This window comes from Nerophis ophidion, linkage group LG22, assembly GCF_033978795.1.
Source record: "Nerophis ophidion isolate RoL-2023_Sa linkage group LG22, RoL_Noph_v1.0, whole genome shotgun sequence".
Lineage (NCBI taxonomy): Eukaryota > Metazoa > Chordata > Actinopteri > Syngnathiformes > Syngnathidae > Nerophis > Nerophis ophidion.
Genome location: NC_084632.1, coordinates 947,408 through 965,803, shown reverse-complemented (window position 1 = coordinate 965,803; position 18,396 = coordinate 947,408). Strand labels below are relative to the sequence as shown.

The 18,396-nt window shown below is 36.5% G+C and overlaps 1 protein-coding gene across 1 annotated transcript in view; it reads left to right on the top strand.

The window, feature by feature from the left end:
- LOC133540381 (pituitary adenylate cyclase-activating polypeptide type I receptor-like) overlaps positions 1-18,396 on the top strand; it is a 56,097-nt gene that overhangs the window by 9,142 nt on the left and 28,559 nt on the right. Inside the window, exon 2 of the mRNA XM_061882919.1 lies at positions 12,635-12,768. Within this exon, the coding sequence (XP_061738903.1) occupies positions 12,676-12,768 (93 nt within the window). The 5' untranslated portion in view covers positions 12,635-12,675. The remainder of the gene's footprint in view (positions 1-12,634; positions 12,769-18,396) is intronic.

Genomic DNA, 18,396 nt, shown 5'->3' with positions numbered 1-18,396 from the left:
TTAACTGTGCAATCTAAAAGTCTCAATAATCAATCAATCAAGCACTTTTGCATATGCGTCCACGTTTATGGATGTATGTTATATTGTCGTCATATATCATATCACATACCTCTTATGTGTGACTGCCATCTACTGCTCACACTTATCATTTCACCATGTGCCAAATAAAATAGCTTTGAGGTCGGTAAGCACAACCAAAATGATTTTGTACATCAGGTGCAGCGGGTTATAAGGCGCCCTGTCGAGTTTTGAGAAAATGAAAGGATTTTAAGTGCGCTTTATAGTCGGAACAATACTTTTATTTCAATGGGAATGTTAGGGACAGGAATATAGTTTCTATTGGTTTTGTGACACAGATCGGACCTTGAAAAACTTGTACTGCAGAAGAGATTAATTGATACACCTGCCGGGCCCCCAATAAACACAAACCATTATTTTCTACTTTTTTGCAATGATGTCACAAAATGACATAACTACTTGTCCTTGAACATGACCTCTTTCCCAAGAAACAAACAGTACAACTGATTTTTAAAAAGCATATTCTCTGTATTTTTGCCCCCAATTAAGCGTTTTTCAAGCAAACAGGCTAGAGTTGAGCTAGAAATATCAAATAGTTTAAGCGCTGGATGAGAGACAAGAAATGTGGGCGCACTGTTCAGTCTCGTGGACTCTGCTTGGCTAGACCTCGGGCAGCCTTGCTATGTTGGAATAAACAAGTGCTTGTGTGGGTGTTTTCTCATGTCTGGAGGGCTTGAACCGTGTTCAAGGAGAATGTATTCGGAGGATCGTAAGGATTTTTTTTTTGGTGTGCTCTAGCTATGAAAATATTTGATTTGTGATGAATAATTGACATTAATAATGCAGTTATAACAGACAAGGACAGACAAGTAATTCAAAACAAAAGTCAATATAGTTATTTGGATGAATGAATAGATTAAATGAGAATGCAGACATAAATACAGGAGTGATAAATGAATGGGCCAGCAACTTGAGGGTTCCAGGTTCGAGTCCAGCTCCTGCTATCCAAGTCACTGTCATTGTGTCCTCGGGCAAGACAGCTCACCTTTGCTCCCAGTGCCACCCATAAGAGTTTAAGTGTAGCATAAAAGTGGATAATAGGTTTCACTATGTCAATCACTTTGAGCCTCGAGAGAGAAACGCGCTATATAAATATAAGTCACTTCACTGAACTTCGTATATATAGATATTCAGATAATCATACTACAGAGATGAGGTGTTTACCTATGCTTATCATATATATATATATATATATATATATATATATATATATATATATATATATATATATACATACATATATATATATATATATGTATATATATATACACATATATATATATATATATATATATATATATATATATAAATATATATATATATATACATATATATATATATATATGTATATATATATACACATATATATGTATATATCTATACACACACAAATATATTAATATATAAATATACATACACCCACATACATACATACGGTATATATATATATACACATACACACATATATACACACAAATATATGTATATATTTATATATATACATACACCCACATATATACATATATGTGTGTATACATATGTATATGTATCTATATATATATACATTTACAAAAATATTTGTAAACATAAACACACATATAGTATATACATATAATACATACACACATACAGCGTGGTGAAGTTGGTAGAGTGGCTGTTTCAGTAACCTGAGGGTTCCTGGTTCAATCCCCACCTTCTATCATCCTAGTCACATCCGTTGTGTCCTGAGCAAGACACTTCACCCTTGCTCCTGATGGGTGCTGGTTAGCGCCTTGCATGGCAGCTCCCTCCATCAGTGTGTGAATGTGTGTGTGAATGTGGAAATAGTGTCAAAGCGCTTTGGGCTCCTTAAAAAGGGTTAGAAAAGCGCTATACAAGTACAACCCATTTACCATACATCCATACATCCATACATACATACATACATACATACATACATACATACATACATACATACATACATACATACATACATCCATACATCCATCCATACATACATACATACATACATACATACATACATACATACATACATACATACATACATACATACATACACACATGTAACATTGACCTGCATTCTATTTATTTACTATTACCTTTATCAACTACTATATTACAAACATCTTCTGGATATAACTTATTAAATATGTCCATTTTTTTCTCTAATACTGTATGTTTCCATACCTATTATCTGTGTCAGGGCAGTTCCTGGAAAACACAAACATTTTAACACATAATATGCCTTTTAAAAAGAAAAAAAAAGTTTAAGTTAAGAAATGTTGCATAAACACAAAACAATTGTTTTTATACAAGTACTTTTTTGTGTATTTATACAGGACAGTAGTTTTATGAAGTCATGTAATATTACTATAAAGCATTTACCTTGGAGAACAGACTTCTAACACACCATCAGCAGCTTCTCGATATTTTCATGGCTACATGTTTAGATGTTATTTCAACAACCTGCGCGCCGACTGCCCTTTCGGAATTTTTCCTATCCAATAAAGAAATCTCCAGAGAAAGTTAAAGTATTTATTTGTGATCTCAAATAACATCAGTTTACAGAGAAGCAAGTCTATGCTGCTACAGAAGAAGAAAGGAAAAATAGAGTAAAGAAAGAGAGAGAGAGAGAGAAAGAAAGAGAGAGGGGATGGGGGGGGGGGGGGGGGTTAAAAAAAACAACCTTCCAGATATTAAAACTGCTCATGCTCCATCATGTTTTTTTAATGATTTATTTCATTAATTCTCAGCACTGTCCTTCACGCTCACTTTCTTCGTCTCAATGGTCGGAAAAACAAAGATCTTTAGCTATAAGACAAAGGTGTCCAAAGTGGGGAGTTTTGTTGGGTGTCAAAATACAATTAAATAAAAAGAAGAATAAAAATATAAGAAAAAAAAGCAAATAAATAAAATAGGTAATAATAACACACTTTGTCACCTGGAACACAAAGTAGAGTTATTCCTTTTAGAGAGCCTTTCAAAATACCTTAGTGGACTTCTTTTATGGAACAAAATCATTTCAATGTACACCAATATTACTCTTTTAGTGGGATTTATGATGAAATATTGACTATAAAATTGGATTTCAATGTAAACATTCCATAAGTTGTTGCCATTTTTCTATACTTTGACCGGAGCAGGACTACTTTCAATGTTCCCTAACTTTAACATAGGTTTTTAACAACACGGAAATAATACACAAATAATTAGGAAAACAATTTATAAAATGTACAGTACAGGACAAACTTTTGGATACAACTTCTCATTCATTAGTTTTCCTTTTTTTCATGACTATTTACATTGTAGATTGTCAATGAAGGCATCAAAACTATCAATGAACACATAGATAGATAGATAGATAGATAGATAAATAGATAGATAGATAGATAGATAGATAGATAGATAGATAGATAGATAGATAGATAGATAGATAGATAGATAGATAGATAGATAGATAGATAGATAGATAGATAGATAGATAGATAGATAAATAGTACTTTATTGATTCCTTCAGGAAAGTTCCCTCAGGAAAATTAAAATTCCAGCAGCAGTGTACAGAATCGAGATCGAATTTAAAAAGTAAAAAGTAAATATTGGGTGTGTAAATGGAAACAAAAGAGAAAAATACTACAGTAAGAATACAGATAAAAAGCGACAATGGGAATACAAATATAACAGTAAATTACATGTGGAGTTAAGTACTTAACAAAAAAAAGGTGAAATAACTGAAAACATGTTTTATACTCTTAGTTTCTTCAAAATAGCCACCCTTTGCTCTGATTACTGTTTTGCACACTCTTGGCATTCTCTCCATGAGCTTCAAGAGGGTTTTCACTTCACAGGTGTCATAGTTTTGAAGCCTCAGTGACAATCTACAATGTAAATAGTCATGAAAAGAAAGGAAACGCCTTGAAACGAGAAGGTGTGTGCAAACTTTTGGCCTGGACTCAATGTAAAAAGTATCAATAAAAGTAGAATATTCTAACATTGTGGACGTAGAAGAAAATTCTAAAAAAAGTGAGAACTTTGGACAAAAAGAACCTAAAGAAACATCATGTTTTCATTCAATTTTATTAGAATGTTGCTGTGGAAAACATGAACATTGTAGTCGTCATGAACCTCCCACGCTTCTTTTTCCTCCCTCATTCTGCCTCTTCCTGGAATGTGTGCAGAAGTATAAATCATGGAAAAGCTGTGATTAAGAGGATAAAATAGTGAGTGTACATGTAGAAAGTGTAATTATGGATAAGTCAGAGACGAGCTGTCAGGGGAGGCAGGTGAGACAGTGCCTCACCTGCCACCAGGTGGCTTAACCATGAGATGTTCCTAAACAAAGTAATAAGATAAAATAAGTTTGAATATTTCTCTTTTGTTTTATGCTTTCTATGTGATTTTGGTGTGGTTCCTGTATATTTTGACAAATATTCCACGTTTCCTGATCAAAACAACGCAGCAGATGAGAAGTGAGGCAGACACAGGCTGTGCCTCCACAGCAACACACAGTGTGTATTGGGCTTGTGTGTGCGAGGGGGCGCATGCTTGTTGCCACGGGGAAAAGGCAGGCCATGAGGCAGCATGTACCGCTGCCTCAAGGTAGGGGGCGATACATTGTCAACTTGCAGTTGAATGCCTCAGCAGTACTCTGACTGGCCACACACAGAAGTGGGGGAGCTCAAGCTAGCAGACACAGGTCTCTGCAGCGGAAGACAGCATTTTTTTAAACTGTATTTATAACAAAGATGGCATTTTTATTAGAATAAGACAGCATTTGTGGATGTTTTTTGTCAGATGCAAAAATATTGTTTAATTTCTTGGAATGAAATGAATGTTTGTGCCAACATGGAGGATTATATACTGTATCCAAGATGGAATACTTGCCTATATGGAGGATTATATACTGTATCCAAGATGGAATACTTGCCTATATGGAGGATTATATACTGTATCCAAGATGGAATACTTGCCTATATGGAGGATTATATACTGTATCCAAGATGGAATACTTGCCTATATGCAGGATTATATACTGTATCCAAGATGAAATACTTGCCTATATGCAGGATTATATACTGTATCCAAGATGGAATACTTGCCTATATGGAGGATTATATACTGTATCCAAGATGGAATACTTGCCTATATGGAGGATTATATACTGTATCCAAGATGGAATACTTGCCTATATGGAGGATTATATACTGTATCCAAGATGGAATACTTGCCTATATGCAGGATTATATACTGTATCCAAGATGGAATACTTGCCTATATGCAGGATTATATACTGTATCCAAGATGGAATACTTGCCAATATGCAGGATTATATACTGTATCCAAGATGGAATACTTGCCTATATGCAGGATTATATACTGTATCCAAGATGGAATACTTGCCTATATGGAGGATTATATACTGTATCCAAGATGGAATACTTGCCTATATGGAGGATTATATACTGTATCCAAGATGGAATACTTGCCAATATGGAGGATTATATACTGTATCCAAGATGGAATACTTGCCTATATGCAGGATTATATACTGTATCCAAGATGGAATACTTGCCAATATGCAGGATTATATACTGTATCCAAGATGGAATACTTGCCAATATGCAGGATTATATACTGTATCCAAGATGGAATACTTGCCTATATGCAGGATTATATACTGTATCCAAGATGAAATACTTGCCTATATGGAGGATTATATACTGTATCCAAGATGGAATACTTGCCTATATGGAGGATTATATACTGTATCCAAGATGGAATACTTCTCTAAACTGGACTTTAAGACAAAACGAATGTGATCATACTAAGTATGTTTTCATGGAGGATAACTATTGCTGCTTCACATACAAACACAGAAAGTTAATATACACTCACAATACTTGATTTATTTTGTTAAAAGCAAATGGGACCAAAAAGTATTTAATAACAACTTTATCAAATACTTTTTGGACCTATTTATTATATCATAATATCATTATGATAACGTTTTTATGAAAGCGAATAACTTCCTTTTGTTCCTGTGACTCTAATGTGCAACCTAGATCAACAATGACTAGAGCCGCACACATCAATTGAAGTAATAAAAAAGAAGAAGAAGAAGTATGTATGCCTCACCTGCTGTTTAGTTCCCTGCACGTCACTGGGATAAGTACTTATGATGCTTACTGAGGCATGTTAATAAATGTACATGCACAGGGACCCCTCTTGCTAAATTGGGGCCCTAAGGAGAATTTTATTTGGTATTAGTTTGTTTTGATACAATACCATTGTGAGTGTTGGCCGATACTGATATTGATCTGATATGATATATTAGCACAAATCATTTATACTTTGATTATCCTGCGAGGTGGAATGTTAGAATAGTAGAATAGAATTCATAACAATGTTACCATGTGTTGATTCACGTGGACCCGACTTAAACAAGTTGAAAAACTTATTGGGGGGTTACCATTTAGTGGCCAATTGTACAAAATATCTACTGAACTGTGCAATCTACTAATAAAAGTATCAATCAATCAATCAAAGAAAAGGCTTAATCAAGGGATATTGGTTAAACAGAGAACAATGGTAAGTATAAATAAATGATAAATAAATGGGTTGTACTTGTATAGCGCTTTTCTACCTTCAAGGTACTCAAAGCGTATGAAAAAAAACAATAACTTCTGTGTTATTTACACTATGGAATGCACTTATGCTGTCTTTAAGTTGAAGTGGAGTGGTAAGGAGTTAGGTAAATTAAGGTCACGACACAGTTGTGGTGATTTTGGGGATGCAGATTGAGGAGGATGGCGAGTGAGGTAACAAAGGGGAATTCATTCGTAAAACGAATAAAAAAAACGGAGAAGTGCTCCGACTAAACAGGCTGTGACGAAACAAAAGAAAATGCCAAACACTTGCAGGGGAATGTGGAGCTGATGGCGTCCGCACAGTAGGAGTGAACTTGCATTAAGCCTCCATAAGGATCACCAGAGAATCTAGAATAGTAGCATCAACAAACTATGTTCCGGCCAAGAATGGTGGCTCACACTCAACTTAACAAACCCAAAACAGGTGAGGGGAAATGCTCCGGGAAAGACGTGTGAAGCGGTCACAAAAAAACGACAGGAAGACACCAAAATAAAAGCCAAAGACAGGAACTGGGATTGTTGATGTTGTGGCTTGTGCAGCCCTTTGAGACACTGGTGATCTAAGGCTATATAAATAAACTTTGATTGATTGATTCACCAAAAACCCACAGAAGAACATAGCCTGGTGCGACCAGCCGTGACAACAATGATGCGGACACGTTTGTTACTGGATTTTTCCCAACACACGTCTGCCTCAGAGACTTGCTATATGCAAATAACATGCAACAAGAATTATTTGATACTTGTTTATATTGACAGATGTGCTGTTTTAGACTGCAATATTGCTCAATTATTATGGCGTGTGTCTAGCTTGTGTGCTACTGTGTGCTTAGCTGTTGCGTAGCTGCTAGCTCCCAGTGGCCTATAGCCTACCATTATTTACCTTTTTGTAAATGACTAGAAGAGGAGAAAATACCAACTTTACGCGTTCATTGGAGGACATAACCGGATGTCCAGTTTTGCACAAGCAAACACGCTGCAGGACTGCTTGTATCGGACTTGCCAGATGAAAAGCAATATAATCCGATACTGTTTTGTGCCGATATCAGACGGACTGGGACACTCCTAATATTTTGAACAAAAATAGATTCATGGGAAACTTTTTTTAAAGTCCAAAATAACAAATACAAAAGGGAATTAAAACATTAGTTTGCTAACCTTGCTGAAAGAACTCAGACAGTGTGAATATTTGGGGAAATTTGCCAAAACGTTTTTATCTGTGCTGGAGCAGGAAGGAGCTAGGGATAAATTTGCAATACTATGTGACTGCTTGCTAGTTTGTGGTTTGGATTGTCTTTAGTGTTTTATGAAAATGGTCGTTGTCAAGGTTACCTGGCATTAATTAAAGCGCGTTCATTGTAATACAGGCATCCGTTGCCATAGCAACACAAATGCAAGCACGCTTTAAAAGTCGGGATTTGGAGGAAAATCCTGGGATTTTTTAAATTTCCCAATAAGTCACCATATCTGGACATTTATGTTTGATGCATATTCAATAATCATACTGTAGTAAATAGAAGTACAGTACTTTGTGGGTTTTTAAAGATTCTATTTGAAGGGGCAGAAAGGGCCTACTTGGATCCCTGAGGTTCAAATCTGAACTCAGCAGTTCTCTCAGCTGTTGCTGTTGACAACGGCAATGTGGGAGGAGCTTGTTCTTGGCAGGCCAAAGCTGCCAAAGTCTCCCTGGGGGGACAAAGCCTGAAGACTTTTGCTGTGTTGGTTTTACTCGCAACACTCCAGGCCTTTTCTGGTGGTCAACATTGGCTAGGAAGTACAAAGCACAGTACTGCAGTACTACACTACTAGACTGATACTACAGTACTAGCTGGGGCTGTATGAAGGTCTTGCCACGTCAACATTGGCTAGGAAGTACAAAGCACAGTACTGCAGTACTACACTACTAGACTGATACTACAGTACTAGCTGGGACTGTATGAAGGTCTTGCCACGTCAACATTGGCTAGGAAGTACAAAGCACAGTACTGCAGTACTACACTACTAGACTGATACTACAGTACTAGCTGGGACTGTATGACGGTCTTGCTACGTTCTTGAGTGAACAGGTCTCAGGGTACGAACCAGGTTATGTCAGTACTTTTACCCAAACTAATACTAAAGTCACTCACACATGAAGTACTTATGTTCTGCAGTATTAGGAAGGTGATACTTTCACATGTTCCAAGATACAATCCTTGTCCTTCATGGTGGAAGTAGTACAAGTGAAAAGATCAAAAGGGGATTCTTGCTGTTGGAATGTGTTGTACTCCTAAAAAGTGAGGTTCTCCTAAAGAGTTGTGTTCTTCTAAAACGTTTGGTTCTGCTAAAGAGTTTGGTTCTCCTACAAAGTTTTGTTTGCCTCAAAAGTATGGTTCTCCTAAAGAGTTTGGTTCTTCTAAATAGTTTTGTTCACTTAAAAAGTCTGGTCCTCCTAAAAAGTTTAGTCCTCCTAAAGAGTTTTGTTCTTCTTAAGAGTTTTGTTCTCCTAAAGATTTTGGTTCTTCTAAATAGTTTTGTTCACTTAAAAAGTCTGGTCCTCCTAAAGAGTTTTTTTCTCCGAAAAAGTTTAGTCCTCCTAAAGAGTTTTGTTCTCTAAAATGTATGGTTCTCCAAAAGAGTTTGGAACTCCCAAAAAGTTTTGTTTATCTAAAATGTTTGGTTCTGCTAAAAAGTTTGGCTCTCCTACAGAGTTTTGTTCTCCTCAAACGTTTGGTTCTCGTAAGGAGTTTGGTTATTCTAATAAGTATGGTTCTCCTACAGAGTTAAGTTCTTCTAAATAGTTTTGTTCTCTTAAAAAGTTTAGTCCTCCCAAAGAGTTTTGTTCTCTTAAAATGTTTGGTTCTCCAAAACAGTTTAGTTCTCTTACAGAGTTTTGTTCTCCTCAAAAGTTTGGTTCTTATAAGGAGTTTGGTTATTCTAAAAAGTGTGGTTCTCCTAAAGAGTTAAGTTCTCCTAAGTAGTTTTGTTCTCTTAAAAAGTTTGGTCCTCCTAAAGAGTTTTTTCTCCTAAAGAGTTTTGTTCTACTAAAATGCATGGTTCTTCAAAAGAGTTTGGTCTTCCCAAAAAGATTTGTTTACCTAAAAAGTTTGGTTCTTCTAAAGAGTTTTGTTTGCATACTTATTTTGTTCTCCTCAAAAGTTTGGTTGTCCTAAAGAGTTTTGTCCTCCAAAAAAAGTTTGGTACTCCTAAAGAGGTTTGTTCTCCTAAAGAGTTTTGTTCTCCTAAAATGTATGGTTCTCCAAAAGAGTTTGGTTCACCCAAAACGTTTTGTTTACCTTAAAAGTTTGGTTCTCCTAAAGAGTTTTGTTTGCATACATGTTTTGTTCTCCTCAAAAGTTTGGTGGTCCTAAAGACTTTTTTCTTCGAAAAAGTTTGGTCCTCCTAAAGTGTTTTGTTATCCTAAAGAGTTTGGTTCTCCTAAAAAAGTATGGTTCTCCAAAAGAGTTTGGAACTCCCAAAAAGTTTGTTTATCTAAAACGTTTGGTTCTGCTAAAAAGTTTGGTTCTCCTACAGAGTTTTGTTCTCCTCAAACATTTGGTTCTCGTAAGGAGTTTGGTTATTCTAAAAAGTATGGTTCTCCTACAGAGATAAGTTCTTCTAAATAGTTTTGTTCTCTTAAAAAGTTTGGTCCTCCTGAAGACTTTTTTCTCCTAAAAATGTTGGTCCTCCTAAAGAGTTTTGTTATCCTAAAGATTTTGGTTCTCCTAAAATGTTTGGTTCTCCAAAAGAGTTTGGTTCTCCCAAAAAGTTTTGTTTACCTAAAAAGTTTGGTTCTCCTAAAGAGTTTTGTTTGCACACAAGTTTTGTTCTCCTAAAAAGTTTGGTTGTCTTAAAGAGTTTTGTTCCCCCAAAAAGTTTTGTTTTCCTAAAGAGTAAGTTTTTTTTTTAATAAAATGTTGGATTCTCCTAAAGAGTTTGGTTCTCCTAAAGAGTTTGGTTCTCCTGAAATGTATGGTTGTCTTAAAGGATTCAGTTCTCCTAAAGGTTTATGTTCACCTGAAGTATTTGGTATTCCTCAAGAGTTTTTTGTCCTAAAAAGTTTGGTTGTCCTAAAAAGAGGTTTTCTCCTAAAAGTTTGGTCCTTCTAAAGAGTTTTGTTCTCCTAAAGACTTTCGTTTTCCTAAAATGTTTGATTCTCCTAAAATGTATGGTTCTCCAAAAGACTTTGGTTCTCCCAAAAAGTTTTGTTTACCTAAAAAGTTTTGTTAACCTAAAAAGTTTGGTTCTCCCAAAAAGTTTTGTTTGCATAAATGTTTTGTTCTCCTAAATAGTTTAGTTTTTCTAAAATGTTTGATTATCCGAAAATGTTTGGTTCTCCTAAAGAGTTTGGATCTCCTAAAGAGTTTAGTTGTCTTAAAGAGTTTGGTTGTCCAAAAGTATATGTTCTCCAGAAGGGTTTGGTTCTCCTAAAGAGTTTTGTTTTCCGAAAAAGTTTTGTTCTCCTAAAGAGTTTTGATCTCCTGAAAAGTTTTGTTCTTCTAAAGAGTTTGGTTCTCCTAAAGAGCTCAGTTCCCCTAAAGATTCATGTTCTCCTGAAGAGTTTGGTTCTCCTGAAAAGTTTTGTTCTTCTAAATAGTTTTGTTCTACTAAAAAGTTTGGTTCTACTGAATAGTTTTGTTCTCCTAAAAAGTTTTGTTATCCTTAACAGTTGTTTTTTTATTCTAAAAAGTTTGATTTTCCTAAAGAGTTTGGTTCTCCTAAAGAGTTTGGTTTTTCCAAAGAGTCTGGTTCTCCTAAAATGTATGGTTGTCTTGAAAAGCTCAGTTCCCCTAAAGGTTTATGTTCTCCTGAAAGGGTTTGGTTTTTTGAAAGGGTTTGGTTTTCCAAAAGAGAGTTTGGTTCTTCTGAAGTTTTTTGTTCCCATGACGAGTTAGGCTCTCATAAAGAATTTAGTTCTCCTGAAGAGTTTGGTTCTCTGTAGGGGTTTGGTTCTCCAAAATGGTTTAGCTGTCTTGAAGGGTTTGTTTGTCCTAAAATGTTTGGTTGTTTCAAAGCAGTGCTTTTCAATAATTGTCTGTTATGCCCCCGCCTGAGAAGAAGAAAATATTTTGCCCCCCCACTCTCCACCTTGACTATAAATAGTACCATTTGTCTACACAAGAACCCCCCGGCATCGCACCGTTCCCCCCATGGGGGGCCCACCCCACTATTTGGGATAGACTGGTTGACCTGAAGAGTTTGGTTCTCTTAAAGTGTGTGTTTTTTCTGAAGGGTTTGTTCTCTTAAACGGTTTGGTTCTCCTAATGGGTTTGGTTTTCCAAAAGACACTTTGGTTCTTCTGAAAGTTTAAGTTCTCATGAAGAGTTAAGCTCGCATAAAAAATGTAGTTCACCTGAAGACTTTGGTTCTCTGTCAGTTTATGGTTCTCCTAAATGGTTCAGTTGTCTTGAAAGTTTTGGTTCTCCTAAAAACCAAATGCCGTTACTATTTGGAATGCAACAAAGTGAACCGATCCACATTTGAGCTGAACTGCTCTACTTTGATGTTTTACAGTTCTTACATCTATTTTACATCTTAACTTATCTTTACTTGTATTCCTATTTGCACCTAACCTCTGTTCTTATTGTGTTTGGTTTTCAAGGTTCTGGTTCTGATTTGCTACTTTAGTCTGCTGGAACAACTCCAGCGTTTAATATTTTTTGTTGTTGCAGCTTTCATGTTGACATTGTACTTCCTAGTTTTTACTAGCTTAACTGTTCCTCGGGCTCTGGTAGCTAATACCAACTGGATTTGTTGTTCCTCATCACACATTCTGATCCTGTCTTTTTGTTCTTGTTCCTCATTGACTTGGTGTCTTGTTTTTGTCATCCGATCAATCAATGAGACTTTGGGAAGATGTCAGAGTAGAAATTATAGACTGTAAACATTTTCAGCTTCAACCTAAGGTTTTTTCTTTCTTCCACAATTTCCGGTCTGGTTCAGATCCCGAGGTGAGCTGACCTTAGTCCTCGTCATGCCGAGAAGGAAACTACCGGAAAAGAATCCCAAAATGTTGCCTGCTCACTTCAGCCTGATGTTCCTCACCTCCTTACTCCTCTTCATACAGGTAAGAACTTTATTATTCCTTTTATTTTGATGATGAATTGTTATTATTGTCATACTCGCCTATACATGTCTAGTTGCAGGATTACTACAACTTTTACTACATTATGAGGGTGCAGTACTCAAACAGTTGTATAGCTGAAGTATTAGAACTGGAAGTTATAAACAAATACAACCATGTTTATATATATATATATATATATATATATATATGTATATATGCATAAATATATATATATATATATATATATATATATATATACATATATATATATATATATATATATATATACAGTGGGGCAAAAAAGTATTTAGTCAGCCAGCGATTGTGCAAGTTCTCCCACATAAAATGATGACAGAGGTCTGTCATTTTCATCATAGGTACACTTCAACTGTGAGAGACAGAATGTGGAAAAAAAATCCAGGAAATCACACTGTAGGAATTTTAAAGAATTTATTTGTAAATGATGGTGGAAAATAAGTATTTGGTCAAGCATTCAAAGCTCTCACTGATGGAAGGAGGTTTTGGCTCCAAATCTCAGGATACATGGCCCCATTCATTCTTTCCTTAACACGGATCAATCGTCCTGTCCCCTTAGCAGAAAAACAGCCCCAAAGCATGATGTTTCCACCCCCATGCTTCACAGTAGGTATGGTGTTCGTGGGATGCAACTCAGTATTCTTCTTCCTCCAAACACCACCAGTTGAGTTTATACCAAAAAGTTCTATTTTGGTTTCATCTGATCACATGACATTCTCTCAATCCTCTGCTGTATCATCCATGTATCCATTTTGGTATAAACATATATATATATATATATATATATATATATATATATATATATATATATATATATATATATGTATGTATATATATATATATATATATATATATATATGTATATATATATATATATATATATATATATATGTATATATATATATATATATATATATATATACACATATATATACAGTATATATATATATATATGTATGTATGTATGTGTATATACAGTAAATGTATACGTGTTCGATATATATATATATGTATATAAATATATATATATATGTGTGTGTATATATATATATATATATATGTGTGTGTGTGTGTGTGTGTGTGTGTGTGTGTGTACATTTAGACAATAGTTATTGACATACATTAGTTTCTTGTAATTGTAGTACTTGCAGTAGTGGACTTGTAGTTACTTTCTCTGTAGTTATAGCACTATTAGTAGTGTACCTTTAGTACGTTACATTTGTAGTAATTGTCGTAGTGTACTTGCTTTTGCTTGTAGTAATGTTCTTGTAGTTTCATTGCAGTTGTGTACTTGTAGTTGTGTACATGTTGTTTCTTGAACTTGAAGTAGTCTACTTGTCATTTTGTGTACTTGTAGTACTTGCGGTCGTCGGGTTGTAGTTTCCGGTCGTTTTAGCGCCTGTCGTGGTGTACTTATAGTTTCTTGTAGTATTTGAAGTAGCTTACTTGCAGTTTTCACGTAGTAGTGTTCCTCTTTAAGTTGGAATGTTATAGTTGTAGTAATTGTAGTAGTAGTAGTACTTATAGTTGTGAGCTTGTAGTTTGTTGTTGTCATAATTCTTGTCGTAGTGTACTTGTAGTTTATTGTAGTTGTAGTAATTACAGTAGTGTACCTGCTGTTGTTATGTATTTACTGTATAGTACCTGTAGGAGTGTGTACTTGTAGTATCTTGTTGTTGTAGTACTTGTAGTAGTGCACTTGTAGTGTATTGTAGTTCAACTGTTTTTATTGATTATTTTATTGAGGTGTAAAGGAGGAAAGTGTTGAACGTTTCGAGACTAATCACCAAGCAGTCTCCTTTGCTGTCTAATGTTCTGTCACTAATTGAATCATATCTGTCATCGTTTGTTTCACATCTAATTAGGTCACAGACATCACCGTGACTGTGTATGGTCAATACTGTACGTATAGATGTACAGTATATGTGTCAAGTGTGCTGGTGTTACATGTACTGTGCAGCGCGTCCGGAAAGTATTCGCTTTTTGTCCTCAAAATTCTACCAACAACACCCCATACTGACAATGTGAAAAGTGTTTTGAGGAAATTTGGCAAATGTATTAAAAATAAAAAACTAAGAAATCCCATTCACATTAGTATTCACAGCCTTTGCTGTAAAGCTCAAAAGTCAGTTCAACTGATAGTCCTTGAGATGTTCCTACAGCCTAATTGGAGTCCACAGTCGGTGGGACATGACTTGGAAAGGCACACATCGGTTTGGATACAGGACTGTCTCAGAAAATTAGAATATTGTGATAAAGTCCTTTATTTTCTGTAATGAAACTAAAAACATGAAAATGTCATACATTCTGGATTCATTACACATCAACTGAAATATTGCAAGCCTTTTATTATTTTAATATTGCTGATTATGGCATACAGCTTAAGAAAACTCAAAAATCCTATCTCAAAAAATTGTAATATCTCCTCAGACCAAGTAAAAAACAAAGATTTATAACAGCAAAACCAAATCAAACATTTGAAAATGTCAATAAATGCACTCAGTACTTGGTTGGGAATCTTTTTGCAGGGATTACTGCATCAATGCGGCGTGGCATGGAGGCAATCGGCATGTGGCATTGCTGAGGTGTTATGGATGCCCAGGATGCTTCAATAGCGGCCTTTAGCTCATTTGCATAATTGGGTCTGGTGTCTTTCAGCTTCTTCTTCACAATAACTCACACATTCTCTATGGGGTTTAGGTCAGGGGAGTTGGCAGGCCAATGGAGGACAGTAATGCCATGGTCATTACACCAGTTACTGCTGGTTTTGGCACTGTGGGCAGGTGCCAGATCATGTTGGAAAATGAAATCATCATCTCCATAGAGCTTTTCACCAGATACAGCTTCAATAGCCGTATTCCCATGGTCAAGCCACTCCTGAACTCTAGACAACGGAAGTTCCCTCAGTCAGCAATGGTTTGGGGAGCCATGTCAGCTGCTGGTTTTGGTCCACTGTTTATCATCAAGTCCAGAGTCAATGCAGCTGTGTACATGCCTCCATCTGTTGTATTGCTCTATGGAGATGATGATTTCTTTTTCCAGCATGATCTGGCACCTGCCCACAGTGCCAAAACCAGCAGTAACTGGTGTACTGACCATGGCATTACTGTCCTCCATTGGCCTGCCGACTCTCCTGACCTAAACCCCATAGAGAATGTGTTGGTTATTGTGAAGAAGAAGCTGAAAGACACCAGGCCCAATAATGCAAATGAGCTAAAGCCCACTATTGAAGCATCCTGGGCATCCATAACACCTCAGCAATGCCACATGCCGATTGCCTCCATGCCACGCCGCATTGATGCAGTAATCCCTGCAAAAGGATTCCAAACCAAGTACTGAGTGCATTTATTGATATTTTCAAATGTTTGATTTGGTTTTGCTGTTATAAATCTTTGTTTTTTACTTGATCTGAGGAAATATTACAATTTTTTGAGATAGGATTTTTCAGTTTTCTTAAGCTGTATGCCATAATCAGCAATATTAAAATAATAAAAGGCTTGTAATATTTCAGTTGATGTGTAATGAATCCAGAATGTATGACATTTTCATGTTTATAGTTGCATTACAGAAAATAAAAGACTTTATCACAATATTCTAATTGTCTGAGACAGTCCTGTATAGAAACCCAAACCCTAACCCAAACACTTGACAGTGCATGGCAGAGCACAAACCAAGATTGACATCGAAGGAATTGTCTGTAGACCTCCTGAGACAACATTGTCTCCGGGCACAAACCTGGGGAAGGATACAGATAAATATCTTCTGCCTTGAATTTATCCCATTTACCTCTTCTCTGTAACAAAACAGTGAAAAAATAAATAATAAATAAATAATATACCATAGTAAGCATAGAAATATTAAATACATAAATAATCTTTGCCTATTTTATTTATTTTTTATTAATAAATACATTTAAAAAAAATATTTGAATGGTGAATGTGTTGTACTTGTACAGCGCTTTTCTACCTTCAAGGTACTCAAAGCGCTTTGACACTACTTCCACATTCACCCATTCACACACACATTCACACACTGATGGCAGGCCCTAACCTCGACCCATCAGGAGCAAGGGTGAAGTTACTTGCTCAAGGACACAACGGACGTGACGAGGTTGGTAGAATGTGGGGATTGAACCAGGAACCCTCAGGTTGCTGGCACGGCCACTCTCCCAACCGCGCCACACTGTCCCCATGAAACAAAGTCCACAAACAAGTTTTGATTGAGGTAAATAAGTATTTGATCTCCTACTGAGCAGTAGGATGAGGATTTGTTGCCCAAGCCATGCAGTGACTGACATGAAAGTTCTTTTTACTTACAGTCAGACATACTTTCAGTGATTTTATAGTGGTTTTTTTCATCTGGATTCCAACAAAAGCAAACATTAGTCCTCAAACATCCAGCAGTGTTCTGTTTACACGACTGCATCAACAAGGTTCTCCAACCTGGCAAAACCTCCAACGCTCAACCAGCGAGTGTTTGTTGTTGACGTCAGGGAGCTCAGACAATATCAAGGCTTTCTGTTTTTAAGGAGGCCGCCTTGACCACACATTTACTTTACAAAACACAAGTGTAGGATACTTCTCTTCTTGCCTTTTTTGTGTTTGCCTTTATTAAATGTACTTATATTATCATTTGGTGCTAAACTAAAGTCTTAACAAGCTGCTCCGCTTAGTTCTGCCTCTGCCTCTGTCAGTAGGTCTCTGCAACACCCAGCATTGTCCCACCCACACAACCATCTGATTGGTTACATGCAGAGTGCTAACAGCCAATCAGCAGTGTGTATTCATATATTGCCATTCAGCACACGGAGCGCAAAACACAACCAAAAATTGTAGGCTTCTTCATGCGACGAAGCCGGCCTACTTCACCACAGTCTGTAGTCTATTGCCCCCCAGGCAGCAAAGAGATGGAGACGTGATGCTGGCGACAGGCCACATGACACTGTTCTGTCTGGGATGACGCCCCCTTCCACCTGGAGAGACACCACCTTAACTAACAGATATTCTGGGGGAAACACAGATGTAGATACTAGTCATGTGTGGTCAGGTATCCATGGTGACGCCACAACAAAGATGGAGGAGTCACCTCACACTCTTGTCACTCCTGCATAGCACAACACAGCTGCGCCGGCCGGGAGAGCCTGTCAGGATAGTCAGGATAGTCAGGATAGTCAGGATAGTCAGGATAGTCATGATAGTCAGGATAGTCATGATAGTCATGATAGTCAGGATAGTCATGATAGTCAGGATAGTCAGGATAGTCAGTATTGTCATGATAGTCAGGATAGTCAGGATAGTCAGGATAGTCATGATAGTCAGGATAGTCAGGATAGTCAGGATAGTCAGGATAGTCATGATAGTCATGATAGTCAGGATAGTCAGGATAGTCAGGATAGTCAGGATAGTCATGATAGTCAGGATAGTCATGATAGTCATGATAGTCAGGATAGTCAGGATAGTCAGGATAGTCAGTATAGTCAGGATAGTCAGGATAGTCAGGATAGTCATGATAGTCATGATAGTCAGGATAGTCAGGATAGTCATGATAGTCATGATAGTCATGATAGTCAGGATAGTCAGGATAGTCAGGATA